The 15,560-nt window shown below is 34.6% G+C and overlaps 2 protein-coding genes across 5 annotated transcripts; both read right to left on the bottom strand.

Moving 5' to 3' along the window:
• Positions 1 to 1,633: 1,633 nt before the first annotated feature.
• Positions 1,634 to 3,673, bottom strand: LOC141483584 (uncharacterized). 4 transcript variants are annotated; one of them, XR_012466174.1, is made up of 5 exons: positions 3,572 to 3,673; positions 3,455 to 3,516; positions 3,257 to 3,388; positions 2,956 to 3,109; positions 1,634 to 2,791 (listed from the first exon to the last, which is right to left on the bottom strand). XR_012466174.1 is itself a non-coding variant. In XM_074178324.1 (5 exons), exons 1-4 carry the CDS (start codon positions 3,609 to 3,611, stop codon positions 3,009 to 3,011), a joined length of 321 nt encoding a protein of 106 aa, XP_074034425.1. In that variant the 5' UTR covers positions 3,612 to 3,650; the 3' UTR covers positions 1,634 to 2,791; positions 2,956 to 3,008. The 4 variants fall into 4 exon arrangements, 3 of the variants coding, with proteins under 3 accessions (XP_074034425.1, XP_074034409.1, XP_074034417.1); XM_074178324.1 differs by having other exon boundaries at positions 3,469 to 3,516; positions 3,572 to 3,650; XM_074178308.1 differs by having other exon boundaries at positions 3,469 to 3,667.
• A 10,036-nt stretch (positions 3,674 to 13,709) lies between these two features.
• LOC141482509 (uncharacterized) lies at positions 13,710 to 15,131 on the bottom strand. The gene has a single exon (XM_074175929.1). It carries the CDS (start codon positions 15,129 to 15,131, stop codon positions 13,710 to 13,712), a length of 1,422 nt encoding a protein of 473 aa, XP_074032030.1.
• Between the last annotated feature and the right edge of the window lie 429 nt (positions 15,132 to 15,560).

Raw genomic sequence — 15,560 nt, 5'->3', positions numbered from 1 at the left:
CGCGACACTCGAAGACGGACATACAACCTTCGAAATCACCAAAACTAACGAAAAACAAATTCTCAAATCAACATACACCCATCTGAAAATAGCTGGATCGAGAAAAGTCTGTGATGTTGTACGAATCAGTAAGGCGAAACGTGTTTTTGAAAAAGGCTATACGCCCAATTGGACTACAAAATTATTCAAAATGATCAAAGTCAATATTACCAACCCCGCCACCTTTATGCTAGAAGATATGCAGGGTGCACCTATTAGGGGTGCTTTTTATGGAGAAGAATTACAAAAAACTGCAAATCCTGATATATATCTTGTGGAAAAAGTAATGAGGAAGAAAGATATACGTTAAATACGTACGTTAAATGGCTGGGTTTGGATAACAAACACAACAGTTGGATCGAAAATGTCGATTTTGTAAAGAATCTTATGGAAAACAAGCACACTGACAATGTATTGGGAGGGTCTTTTGTGAAGAAATATTTGTGTGTTTAACAAACGCACAATATCTTAAATGGAGCGCATGCAAACACAGATGGATATTCAGTTTGAAAATGTCTCTCGATAGTGGTTACGGTAGTGTTCGACAGTGATGGTGAAGATTACAATGGAACTCTAAATGCAATAGACAGAGCGTTGGAGCAGCAGTTCTCCATTCGTTCCATCAATTTAACTAGTTATGAATGGGCGACCCTCATTGACATCCTGCAACAAATAAAGGAAAATTTCTTTGAATCACAAATCGATGGATATGTAGACGAATATGATCCAATTATAATACGTTGCGAGGATTACATTTACGTCACACAGTACATCGAAAGTAATACTAAACAAGTTTCCATTTCCAAGGACACCACGAACATGGAGCTGTTTCAAAGAGATGCAAACGAGATCCTGAATACTCACCTTGGTGTGCTCTCTGACCGTATCGCTATGCTGGATGCTTTGAACTTTTGTGATTATTATCGAGGTGTTTTCAATATAATAAAATCATGGTTACGTGAAAATAAAACCAATTTAACTTCGGAAGAAATCATAGGCCCGGTTGTAGATGCATAGTTCATCTGTGGTTCTCTGTTGAACTGGGTTCAATTGAAAATTATTGTTGTAAATACGTCAGTCAACCTTGATATGTAGTTCAAGGTTATGTTCATTTGAACGGGGTTTGAAGAGCGTTTAAAGATGGTTCAAGATGATTTTGATATTTGACGTTGTGTTGATAACCTCAAAAATTGATATTGAATTTTCATTTTGCTGTTGATAGTGTTGATTATTCAAAATGAACGAATTGATCGAAGAATTAACCGACGATGAAGATTTTTTAAAAATTCTAAATGGTTTTGTGCAACCTAGAAGACCACAAACCTTCAGAAACAGACCAAATCACTTTGAGATATGGACTGATAATGAATTCCAATGTAGATTTCGATTAGAAAAACGAACTGTTAGGTTTCTAATTGATCAGATCTCAGAAGACATTAAATTCAGGGTCGATAAGTGAGTATTTGAAAATACATTTTGTTATTGTATTCTAACTATGACAAATTTCAGAAACCATGCTCTCACACCTGACGTGAAAATATTTGTGACATTACGGTACCTGGCCACAGGCTCTATACTTCAGGTTACAGCTGACTTCAATGGGATTGATAAATCTACAGCAAGTCGAGTCATTCGACAAGTTACAAGAACTATTGCAAGACTTCGTAATACCTACATTAAATTACCCGAAATTCAAGAAGAAATTTATCATACCAGACAAGGTTTCTTCAACAATTTCCTAAATGTATTGGAGCACTGGATTGTACACATATTAGAATACAGTCACCTGGTGGACCCCAGGCTGAAAATTTTCGAAATCGGAAGGGATTTTTCTCATTCAATGTTCAAGCTGTGTGCGATGCTGAATTGAAAATAAACAATATTGTATGTCGTTGGCCAGGAAGTGCGCATGATTCGAATATTTTTAGAAATTGTAACCTCAGGGCCAAGTTTGAAAATGGAGACTATGCAGACAGTGTACTAGTTGGAGATAGTGGTTATGGGATTAAAACATACCTTATTACTCCACTAGGAAATTCTCATACTCCTGCAGAACATGTGTTCAATGAATCACAGATCAGGACACGTAATGCAATAGAGAGATGCTTTGGTGTATGGAAAAGATTTCCAATTTTGGCTCTAGGTATTCGGTTAAGAGTGGAAAAAGTAGAAAGTATTGTAGTTGCGTCAGCAGTACTGCACAATATAGCTTGCATTATGAGAGATGCTGAACCTCAAGTTAATGATGAAATTGAAGCTGCTATATATTTTGTGGACAATGTAAATGATGTTCATTTAAATCAAAATGGTGGTGTAGATAATAGTGTTCGTTATGCTTTGATACACAACTACTTTGCAAACTTACTGTGAAATAAATTGGAAAAAGGAATATTGCTGTGATTAATAATTTACTTTCAGTTGTGTGTGATAATAATTAAATAAGGCACAATGAAACATTTAATAATTGTATTTATTACTCTAAAACAACCTATTTGTCGAGTAATCTTTTTTTTTTCTTGAAGGAGAGACATATTCATATCATGTTCCTCTTTCAAGAATTTCATTTTCATCGCTGACTCAGTTTCTTGTAACAGCATCCATTTATCGTGTTTCTCTTGCATGTGCTTTAGTTTCAGCCGATGTTCTTCATAAAAAGCGGTCTTATGAATTTCAGCAAGTTCTATTTTTGTAGAACTCCATTTAACCAACCTACTGTTCAGAGGGTTTCGGTTCTTCTTCAAACAATTATTTCCTAAAACAAAAGACAGTTGTGAAACAAGACCGTCGATTGAACATGTGTGCACCTTCTCTATTCTCATGTTTAAAGGTGGTGTGAAAGTTCAGAAGATTTTTAGATACTGTGTAATAATAAGAAAAGATATTACCAATAATTTGTAAAAGAATAGAAATAATCACCTTTATTAGTGGAGGACAGATTTCTGTCCCTAATTATAAGTGGTGAAGAAATTTTATTTCTTCAACATGTCTGGAGTACATTTAGACCAATCTTCATGTATTATTGCTTTGGCAGTTTCCTTATTTGAAGTAATATAGCTGTGGTCTAACAATGCTGTTGAAAAAAAAAAACATGAGTCATGTATTTTGAGGAGGTCGGTCCATTTGAAAAATTATCATTCATTCCATAAACTATATGCAGTTTATTGGAGCGAATGTAATGTATTAGCAATAAATTTAATATAAAACAATATTTATTTACCAGTTTTTTCATTACTCAAATCATAAGAACTTGATGCTTCCTGACAGTCAAGAGATGGTAGTATCTGGAGCCCGTTTGTCTCGATTGTGTTGCTGCACTCCACTATCTTCGAATCATTATTCAACTGTTCCCCTGCACATTGCATAAAATATTGTATTAATATCAATATGAGCATAAAATTAGAAATATATTACATACATTTTTAAACTTACACAAATCGGATATATCCATTTCTTCATCCATAACTTCTACCACACTACCTGAAATGAAAGTTTTCTCTTTTGAAAAATAATAAATAAAATAATTCAAACTCACCATCACGGACATTATCGAATTCTGATTGTAAACCTGTCATTTGAGTTCCTATTATTTGCTTTATTGCATTATCGATGTCATCAACATGAAAATCTTCAGGTGGCCCACCTCCTGGTCTTTTTCAGAAATGACTTTTCATCAGCAAATTTTTGTTTGCTTCGCTTCTTTATATTTTCATATTTATTTTTCAATACCTGCAATTGTCTATAATTTTCCCCAGATATACTATTAAATTCGTCTGTAACTCGTTTCCAAGCATTTAATTTGAGTTTGTTGGTATTTGTATCACTTCTTCTGCATTCAATTTGCTCTTTAAATTTCTGCACCAAGGATATTAAAATATGCTCTTCTTTTGAAGTAAAATTCGCAGATCGCTTTTTATTCGAGACCTCCATCACATTTACAAATAAAACCACCACCTGTTTGTTCAAAATCACGTCCTACAACATTGATATCATTTCCGTTCACGAATTCATATGATCAACTTACCTTTGATATATAGAATACAATTAAATCACGAATGTCTTCTCAAATGTATAGTTCAAATCCAAATAATTCGAACAACACGTAGAGCAAACAATAATAAATGATCAAAACGCACAGAACGACATGAAATGGTCGCATAGAACATTATATTTCAGAAGAAGAACTGAATTCAGTGCTACCAACAAGACATGAACAGCGTTCAACTGAACTAATGTTGATCTTGCACTCCACAACGAAAACCCTAATGATCTCGGTTCAAACATGACTGACAGTTCAGTTGAGCTAGCGTTTACCTGTGACATCTACAACCGGGCCATAGAAGGTTTTTGTCAGGCCTCAGCTCTAGATAGTCTGTATGCTAATGCTTTACTTGAATATTTATTTTATTATAAACAAAAAATAGTGTATGATTTATGTAATAAATGAGAAAATGTTGTAACATTTGTTTCATTTGATGTATAAGGTGAAAAAAAATTAGTTCTAAAAAGTTATTTGATGAAATGAAATATATATTTTATTCAAATTTTATCAACGTGTGAGTACAACAATGAATAAGTATACAAAATTTCAATATATTTCATTCGAATTATATCAACGTGTACATGTACGATAATAAATAGTATACAAAAACTGAAATACTCGAACATATTTCTGTTTGCAGTCAATTCTTGTAAAGTTGGTGGTCTACCGCTGTTGAAAATTCTCAGAGTAACACACAACTATCAGTCATATTCAAACAAGGACAAAATTTATCAAAGAATCACATCGATACAAATAAAATCCAAATGATAACCTCATTTCAAGCTATAGTGCCCCCAAGGTAAAGTGTCGGATGATTTGGGGATTAATTTTCGTTTATCGTCGTGTGGACTCAAGCCTATTTTCACCTGCTTGATACTGAAAATGTTGTGAACGTATGATCGAATAGTGAACTGCTCACATATTTTTTCTTTAAAATTTCTGAGACAATCGATATAATCTTTGAAATCAATTTTATTTTTGACTACATTATATCGAATTCCCTTTGATTTTTTGATAACTTTTCCACCCTGCACTTTGTAAGTGTACATTTTACATTAACCCAGGAATTTTTTTATTCCCAAGTGGAATTTGAAACTTATTATCGGGCGAATAATCGGAAGTATCAAATTTTAATAGGTTATTTTTGATGAGTTCTGAATAGACATCTTCACACGTTATTCCGTAGATGAAGCTATCTGTATACATTAACTTGCAATTTTCTATACCTAGAGTGGGCACCATGAAATCGTAATGGAAATCAAACATGCCTTTTTTTGAAATATCTAAAATTGCCATTCCGATGTACAGAGGTTTATTGAAAATAAGTTCAGTCTTTTTCAATTCAATAACCACCAAGTCTGTTCGACTCCGAAATCGGAGGCTCGCAATTAAATTTCTGGCGCCATAACGACCGTTCCAGGAATTCACAAGTTTGACCACCCTGTGTAACCGAATGTTTTCCATCGTTTTCCCAAAATAGCATTTACCATTAGTTCATATAGATTTTTGCCAAAAGAACTGGTGGCTGCAGCCCTTAGGTAAGAATCAAACCGTTTTTCAATGCTTGTTTCAAGTTGCGATTATGCAAAATATATTTGTCTTTATTATACAGGGTACCCATTAATTTTTTTTTGTTTGGAATTTGGTGGTGCTTGATGCTCTGGACAAAACGGAAAATCTTTATGTGAATCATGTAATCTCTCAGGGTATTCCAAACCAACTTCCAATATGTAGCCTTCTGAAGCATTGTCAGGAATATCAGTTACATCTTTATCAAAATTTTCCACACACTGAAAACCTTCGTAAGGTAAAAATTCTGACATTGCCCACCCATATAAATTATTAACATCTTAATATAAAAGATATTTTGAAGGTTTTTCGGGATTGTATGCTTCCATATATTTATTATTTGCTTCAAAATATATTTTTACAAACCAATATTTCACCCCTTATCCCCTTTTCTACAAACATAATCATGTCAATGTCTTTTAAAATTTGTAATTTACACTTCGTATACTTCAACATGGCATCCCACGTGTACCCAGGCATAGTATAATACCATGCGGGGTCCAACCCATAAGTGCCATGTTTTTTTGACGAAAATTTTCAAAAACGTCTGCCAGTAATAAAATATCTGTTTTCAAATATAGGTCCGCATACGATCCCAAATTTGTAATTTCGAATGATTCCCAAACATTTTGTGCGTGAGCATATTTCTCTTCTGTTATGTATTCATCATTTAATTTATTATAGAATTCTTCTCGTGGTGGTAACTCGGTGATGTTCAATTTTTCCATGCTATCTATATAATCATATGGAAATACTTCTTTCCTGGTGAGAAGAGCGAATTTCTCGTCATATAAATGACTAAATTCTTTATTTTAAAATTTCCAAATCATTTTGATCCAATGTGGATACTAATTCATCTAACGATGCTCCCATGAAACGAAAAGAATCTATAAATCGAAATTTAATTTTAGTTTCAGCATCCTTCTGTGTAAAGGAAATGTATTTTTCTTTATTTGAGGGAAGTATGCTCACACAGCCTTTTTTGCGATATCTCTGATAATGAATTGACTGTCGTATCCTGAAAGATTATGAAAAGTAATGGGTACCACTAATAATTTTCGAAAGTTGACATTACAGGGGGCTTGGTGCGCAAAACCGCGGAACGCCCCCGTATAGTGATCGTACACAATAACATCTTTGGGGGCGAACGGTTTTTCACAAATATGACAAGTCGTTGGAGCACCGATATTATTTAAAGGCACTGCCATCGACTCAATATTCTTAATTTTAGATTCAACAAATTTTGCAATATCAGACAACTCATCGGCAAACCATTTCATACAGTCCTCACCTCGATAGCTTTTGAAATGAGAGAGACTGTCGTCATAGGAACACTTGAAGTAGTAGCCTGCACTGAAAGGTATATGTTTTTGGTATTTTATAGTTTTGTTAGATATGCTTTCGTTACATTTCTTCAACAATGATTTAAAATCAGCAAAAATTATAAACGGACATTTTTGTTTATAAATATAATTTCGAAATTCCACATAATCGTATGTAGGAAAGGAAATTTTACAGTCATTCACTTTTTCGCACAAAACAGCATGATCATTTAATTTTTGCTGACTGGAAAAATAATTTAGGCATCTATCACCAAAGATTTTTTTCATGCAATTTTTGTTCAGTTATCTACTTGATAATCGGGACATGTCTTTGATCCAACAATAATGGAATTTAATTTCAGTCTCGTCATCGTCATTAATGGGTGGGGCCTCATAATTGTTCAATTTTGGAAAATATTTGTCTTTAATTAATAACTAATAAACATGTCTGTCTCCTTTTCTTGTCGTGAGTCTGGCAGGTACTACTACAAAAAATGATTTTTCCTTTTCTTGATTCAATTCCAAAGTGTAATCATTTACAGAAATATCATTAAGTTTTTCAAATATGGAAATTTGATGTAAATCCATTGGAGTATTTAGCCCTGTAGTATTCAGAACTGTAGAATAGTGTGGATATTTTGACACTATTAGAATTTTTTGCTACAGGATACAAGGCGCTACTAATACTCCAAAAGAAGCACATTTCGTCATTTGTACATATTTGTACATTAATGCATACCTTTTCCATTGCGATTTCTTGCGGCAGTGGAATGAAAGAAGAACCGTTACCAATCACATATTTATTAATTGCTACTTCCAACAAAATGATTTTACCCAAAGCCCACCCCGACAATTGTTCTTCAAATTCGCCTAATTTATTCAATATAACATCCACAGCGTTTTCATTGTACCAAGCAGCCAAGTCCGTACCTGAATCGATAACTTTATTTGGTGTACTGAAATATTTATGATCAACAATTTCCCCATCGTTCGACTTTTTAATAAAATCCCCTGAAGATGTAAAATTGACTTTGAGACATGCCATTTGTTTCAAAATTTTGGAAATCTTACGTTTGAATAATGAAAAAGCATCGCCTAGAAACTTTTTAGGATCTTTATGAGTTAAATTGATGATTACCCCCGTTGTTACTCTACGATTGAAAACATTGTTAACAGTTTGCCACTTTACCCTGGAGCTTCGTCGCTTCAAACCCGAGCCTGTATGTTTATTATTCATCATTTTGACAATCACTTTGAAACGTTTCAATTTCCCAATTTTTGTAATTATTTTCTTTTTTTCTCCAACCGAAAATTTAATTTTTTTCATAGCTAAAACGCATTTCCTTATATGTTTATTAATAAATTGTATAGCTTGTTTAGCAATGTACTCTGAATAATTATCTCTAATGACTAAAAGGTAATTATCAATTACCCACTTGGTTTTTGGAAAATCAATCTTTTGGATTTTATTTATTGACATGACTCACCGATATTTTGTTCACAAATGAAATTTTTGGTATGATGAGTAGGTTCTGGAAGCTGCAGAGAATTGAATCTCGTTCTGTGGAAACTGTTGAGATGGTTCTGAAAGCTACTGTGATTTGAAACTCGTTGTGGAAGAAGTTGCCAAGACGATTTTGAATGTAGTTGTTGAGATGAATCTGAAGTTATACTGCACACGTTCATGTAGTGTTCTGAAATAAATGCAATCTTCAAAAGAAACCAAAGAAAAATAAAATTCAAGAGTGGGGGTAATGTTTTTCATGGAGTGAAAATGAAAATGAACGAGCTACAGTTATAATTGGAAAAATCAAGTGTCATTCAAAATAACGAATTTAAAACACATATTCTGCAAGTACTAAACACCTAAAAAATATTGAAAATACTTCTTTATGCGAATCATATCTATGAATGAAAAAAATTTTAAGTCGAACAAAAAATATATTATACAACCACAAACTCTATACATATATTGAACAGAGAAAAAAAACAGTACTAACCTTAATTTCGTACAATTTCAAATGAAACAACACGACAGCGTATTTTCTAAATGCTTCTCACGATGTTAACTGTCAATTTCCTCTGCGGCGTCTCTACAGGTGAATCTGCTATTTTGTTATTTGGTTTCCTCTCCATGACTGAAATTGAATTTTAGGAAATCCACCTGCGAGTACTGATCCACCAAAAATAAAAAAAACATTGTTTCAAATTATATGAACACTCTCTCAATAAACGACAACATGAATGAAAGTTATTCGTAACTTACTATGCGTTTTATTCAACTAGAAAGCTGCTCACAAAATGAGCTTCTGTTTACTACATAATAAATGTGTATATAGACAAGATTATCAAAGGCAAATAGATAAAATACGAGAAAAACTCTTATTCAGCTTGGATGATTCTCGAGTAAAATTCATAATCACGTTTCCCGGTTATGAGGCTGCCATCTAACATCAAAACAATTTGTACGATACAATAATTACTGTAAGAGATATTATTCGAGAAAAATGGATGTCAGTAATTACCGGTTCTTATCTTTTATTCATTATTAAAGATTGAGAAATATCAGTAATGGTTATTTCTCATCTTCTGATAGATGTAGGATAAAAATAGTAGTCCAGGGTTGGCTTGAGGAATACGTAAATACCTCTGAACCGTTTTGTATTACAAAATAATTGAAAAAAACGTTAATCCTCAAAAAGTATGTACAGAAAAACACTCAAGTATATTAATCTGAGAAAAATTTTGGAAAATTAATGATAATTCAACAAATCTCACAACCTTTGAATTAAATTAAATTTGAATAAATTTTTTTGTGAAAAAGTCAAAAACGTATAAAAAATCTTGCAATAAAAATTCATAAAGTGAACATGAAAAACACTTACTTATAGATAAAATCGTTGCACTTGTCACTAGTATCACTGATACAACTAAAATAAGTGATGACATATTTCAAAACCAAACAAAGAGTCTTTGTTTCGTCGCTTTGAGAACTGCATATCTCTGGCTGCTGATTCAGCATTGACAGTGATCAATGTCACCTTGGCTAAGAATAGGAAAATAGGTGATGACATATTATGCAATCAAACAAAGAGTCTTTGTTTCATCACTTTGAGCCACGTGTCTGGCTTTATCGATAAGTGATAGCGATAATTCTGCATACCTATATTATATATTTTTACCAACTTGAAATGAAACAAAAAATTTACTCAATAAAAATATTCATTTTTTCATTGAATTTCAAAATTGTTGTACAACTTCAATCAAATTTTTTTCTCTAGCCTTGTTGCGTATTCTGGAACAAATTCTACAGTTTTTTTTTTAAATGACGAAGATCATGAAATATCTTTTTCAATTCACATAAATTCACATGAATGGTGTATTCTTTAGAATTGCTCCTGCGCAAATACTGCTAACTGACCCTCATTGACTGATGTCGAACGAATCGATTTCCATTGTTTACACTAGCCTTCACGCATATTTCCTTGGAATTTCACCCACATTCGGTACGTTCACATATTGAACAGAAATTATTGTAGTTGGAAGTACAAAATTTGTTTTTCAGCATCGTTGACGACATATTCCAAACTCTGAGGCTGGAACACTTTGTCTTGAATGTGTAAATTATTCAACTGCTTGAGAACCATTTTCGTTTCCTCATATAATTGAATATCATTACTTATTTGTTGGACACGTCTCTCAAATTCCTCTATTTTACGTCTGTATTCTCTGAATGCCATTATAATACTAATTTTTGTTTACCAACGACGTACGTAACATCGTTTTCCTTCGAAACTTAAGCAAGATAACGTATTTTGAAATGTCATTGTCGAATACTTCGCTCCCCCATTGCCCTCACGTTTAGTCCACAACGCGTAACCCCTCAACACTTTTGGGTGTCCTCTTTCTCCTGATGATGCTAACTTGGTTAACAAAGATACGAGAATTAGTGTCCTTTTGGCATGTTGAAATGCTAGACTTCTGTTAAACTGACATGTTTTTTCTTAAGTGGTATATTTTGACGCACCCTGTACACTTCGATGTTATGTTTTTTTCTTTTAATGACGTATTTTGAGACATCCTGTACACAGTCGCATTCCTAACCCTTCATTTTCAAACCGACAACACCACATTGCCCAATAAACAATGATAAATTTTATAACTGGCAACACCTGCTTGCGCCAGCAACCAGTAAATCTCGATACCACCTCCATCTCTCTTTGTATCGATTACGTCACACGCGTCTCTCGCTCTTACACACACATACACATCTTTACATGAAATATCAATTATTTCCCTAATCTAAGTATATTTTCCTATCTTCAACAAGATAATGACGATTACATTCTATGGAAATAAAAAAAAATGCTGTCAAGTATAATGAATGAGTCAATTTCGGTCCCGACATAACTAATGCTATAAATACCCAACATTCGCAGTTACCTTCAATATCTTACGTTGGTGTAGAGGCTAAGGAAAATTCAAGTATACTTATGAGACTCGACACAAATGCTCAAAAATTCACTTCCATCGTACGAAAAAAACAATTGTACGTATCTCCCCTACACAGTATGAAGTGAACTGAAGTGGCGTTAGAATGGAGATATTGCTATCGGGGTTCTTCAATTTTGTTAGATAAACTTTTTTGTTCGTTCAATTTTCCAATATGACCGCTGTGACAACCAGCCCGTGAGACAACAATACCCGGACTCCCCTACTACCTAACAGGTATATCAAATTGTAATAAACAATGAAGATACTTTAATTTCCAGAAAATAATAAATCTTCCTGATGAATTCAAAAGAATGTGTGCGGAATTTTGAAGCCACCAAAATTAATATAGTCAATCAGTGTTTTTGATACGAATGCTGGGCCTTTTTGGTAAGGATTCAGCAACTATATAAGCATATACTGGTTGTGATGTTGTATAAAAAGATGAACCATTTCCAAGTTGCTATCTCAAAACAAATCATCAAAGCAATTTTGGGTATAGATGCTGTAAAATGTTGCTTTCGAGTTGTTGAAATGAGACATAAACGCTGATAAAATTTAAGCTATATTGCAATATTTGTTACATCATGCACCGACAACTGTTCAAGGCGAAGTGAAATACATTTTTAAACTACAAAACGATGACCGATGCTCGCCTGTTGCCATTCCTGGAAGAAGGGACGAGAGGTATATAGCTCGCTGCTTGGACGGTCAAATTGATGAGGGGTGCCAGTGACGTGGACAATCATAGGGAGCGTTAACATAGCCGCCGGCCTTGAAAACCCTGAATTTTTAAGTTCAGCTGCGAATAGGCAGCTTACAGAGCCTTTGGATTGCTCTTTTGAATACACCTGTAGCTGTTTGGATGCTGACAACTCGAGTGATGCCATCTGCTCCTGGGTGTAGTTCGATTACGCGACCCATTCTCCAATGTTGAGGGGGGGGGTGGTATCTTCTCGCAAAATAACCAAATCGCCAATGGTTAGTGACTGGGCACCAGTTTCCTTCCATTTGGTTCGTTGTTGGATGTTGGTGAGATACTCGTTTGACCAGCGTTGCCAAAAGTGCTGGGTGATTTTTTGGAGGACTTGGTACTGTTTAAGTCGGTTATCTGGAATTTCGGCACAGTCTATTTCAGGTAAGGTTAATAGGGAGTCTCCAATGAAAAAGTGACCCGGAGTTAAGGCTATAAGGTCATTGGGGTCTTCGGATAATGGAGTGATTGGTCGGGAATTCATTATCGCTTCTACTCGAGACAATAGGGTTGATAAATTTTCGAATGTCAAATACCGATCACCAACTACTCGTGTTATAAGATACTTAGCAATCTTAACTGCAGCCTCCCATAGGCCTCCTTGATGAGGTGAGTTGGGTGGGATAAATTTCCACTCTATTTTATTTTTCAACATGAAATTTAAATTATCAGTTATTGACAAATTTAGGTAACTTTTCATATATGGTTGAAAAATACACAAATATGCATAAGTATGCCTTTATTATAGCACGATTTCGCAGTCGTCCATCTTTTATGAAAAACGGACCAGCGAAATCGACGCCGGTTACATAAAATGGGCGGTATTGAGTAACGCGATCTTTCGGAAGATCACCCATCTGACAATTCAACGAGTATGGTTTTGCTCGAAAACATACTAAGCATTTGCGTAGAATATTTCGGATTGTAGAACGACCATTTATAATCCAAAATCTTTGACGTATAGTATAAAGAATAGTTCGTGCTCCCGCAGTTGAGTATAATGTTCGTTCAGAATTATAAGTTTGGTTAGTGCATGATTTGATGGGAGCACAATTTGATGCTTTTTATCTGTCGCCAAAGGAGATTTTGATAATCGGCCTCCCACACGAATAAATTTTTTTGAATCAATAATAATTTTGACCGCTTCAATATGTGTTTATTTTGTTGGAGAGCATTAACCTCCTCTGGAAATTCTTGTAATTGAGCCAATCTGGCCAAAACCTTCATTGTGTCGTCTATTTCACGTACATCTATTTTACCGCGGATTCAGTTTCCTGGGGGTTTCGAACAATTTCCGATAAAACGCAGGCACAATGCTAAAACGCACTGTAACTTAAAGAGGCATGAAAATTTCTCAAAAATACTAAAATCACTTACAATAGATGTGAAAGTTGATACCTTCGACTTTCGTTTTTCTGGTGTACCCTGCCTTACGTACTTTGGTCACATATCGGGTTCGAAAAGAAGCCATGGTGGCCCGTTCCACCATAGGGTATTAATACATAAACGCTTTGGATCTGTTCCACGTGATACAAGATCCGCAAGGATTATCTTTAGTTAATACATGCGACCACTGACTAAATTCGGTGTGAGTTTGTATCTCTGCTACTCTATTCGCCACGAACACCTTCCATGTGTTTGGAGGAGATACTAGCCACAACAAGACTATAGTACTGTCTGTCCAGAAGTATGTCGCATCGACATGTAATTTTGAAGACTTTATTACTTTAACATATAAGGTTGTTAATAAAACTGCTTCGCACAGTTCAAGCCGCGGGAGAGATACTGATTTCAACGGAGCAACACGAGATTTACTACAAAGGAGCTGAATTTTATTTCCATTTTCGGTAATTGATTCCAAATAAATACAACGGCCATAGGCATCTTCGGATGCGTCACTAAATCCATATAGCTCGATACGCTTATAACTTGGATTCAGGAATAATCTAGGAGTTTTTAGGCAAGCAGCCCCTGGTAACTGTTTAATGAATTCTAGCCAGGACTCTTGGAAGTTAGATGGTAGAGAATCGTTCCACCCTAAATTACACTGCCATAATTTTTGAAGCATGACCTTTGAGCGTATCACGATTGGTGATAGTAGTCCCAAGGGATCAAACAATTTTGAGATGGTTGAAAGGATAATTCGCTTTGTTAACTTTCCTTCCGAAAATGTTATGACACTGGTTTTATAACTGAAAATGTCTGATTTTGCATGCCACCAAAGACCTAAAGTTTTCTTTGCGCTATCATCCTTAACTTGGTAGTTATCATCTACATCGTGATTTGGTTTCTCCGATAACTGAATGTCATTTGACATCCATTTCCGCAGTTGAAACCCATACTGATCTAATATTTTTATTAGGTTAATTTTTATTTCATGTGCTTCTTCCAACGTGGACGCTCCACTTAATAAATCATGCACATAGAAATCGGATTGAATAATTTGACTAATATGAGGAAACCAATCTTGGTTATCAATACCCGTTTGTTTCAAACATCTTATCGCTAAATACCCTGCTGAGGCCGTTCCGTACGTAACCGTATTCAACCTGTAGTGGCTGATAGGTTGTGTTGTATCGTTTCTCCAAACAATACGTTGGAAGTCACGATATTCGTCATTTACCAAGACTTGCCGATACATTTTTGCTATATCTGCTGTTACTACATACCGATATTTTCGGAACCTGATTAAGATCGAAAATAAATCTTCCTGGATTGTTGGACCTACTAACAATTTATCGTTTAATGCAATTCTATTTGATGACTTGCATGAGCCATCGAAAACTACACGTAATTTTGTCGTGCTGCTACTTTCATATATAACGCCATGATGCGGTAAATAGAAAATATTGGTATTAGCTGAATCAACCTGTTCATCATTCAGCTTAGTCATGTGACCCAAGGATTCATACTCCATCATAATATAAATATATTGTTTTTTGAACTCTACATTTTTCGTGAATTTTCGTTCCATTGCATAAAGACGTTTCGTCGCATTCTCAAGAGAATTACCGAATGACGCTATACTTTCTTTCATCGGAAGGGTAACTGAATATCTCCCGGTTGAATATCGTTTAGTTGTTTGAACAAAATTGTTTTCACAAAACTGTTCATCCCTAGAGTAGTTATAACCATTACCGCAATCCTCAATTTTCCAAAATTTCTCCAAGTCAAAATGTAGATTTTGATTTATAGCTGAATTGCATGCCTTAACATTCTTGAGAGGTTTGTTAAAGGATACGGGACCAGAAACAACCCACCCTAATACGGTTGATTGCAGGGTTGGCAACCCTGGACCTAGTAATATCTTCTAGCAATAGATCATAAAAGAGTTCTGCTCCGATTA

Source organism: Leptinotarsa decemlineata, unplaced genomic scaffold (genome assembly GCF_025532065.1).
Source record: "Leptinotarsa decemlineata unplaced genomic scaffold, Ldec_3_MD MMD2_P_RNA_scaffold_14, whole genome shotgun sequence".
NCBI classification, from domain to species: domain Eukaryota; kingdom Metazoa; phylum Arthropoda; class Insecta; order Coleoptera; family Chrysomelidae; genus Leptinotarsa; species Leptinotarsa decemlineata.
Note: the sequence above shows the minus strand (reverse complement) of the source record. Positions and strands in the feature narration are given on the sequence as shown.

Excerpts from the sequence above, each read along its gene's own strand:
- LOC141482509 (XM_074175929.1), bottom strand. The coding sequence starts at position 15,131 with ATGGAGTATGAATCCTTGGGTCACATGACTAAGCTGAATGATGAACAG.
- LOC141483584 (XM_074178316.1), bottom strand. The coding sequence starts at position 3,583 with ATGTCCGTGATGGTGAGTTTGAATTATTTTATTTATTATTTTTCAAAA. Across the intron at positions 3,389-3,468 it reads AATGGATATATCCGATTTGT|GGGAACAGTTGAATAATGAT; the intron begins GTAAGTTTAAAA and ends TGCAATGTGCAG. Across the intron at positions 3,110-3,256 it reads TTTGAGTAATGAAAAAACTG|CATTGTTAGACCACAGCTAT; the intron begins GTAAATAAATAT and ends TTTTTTCAACAG.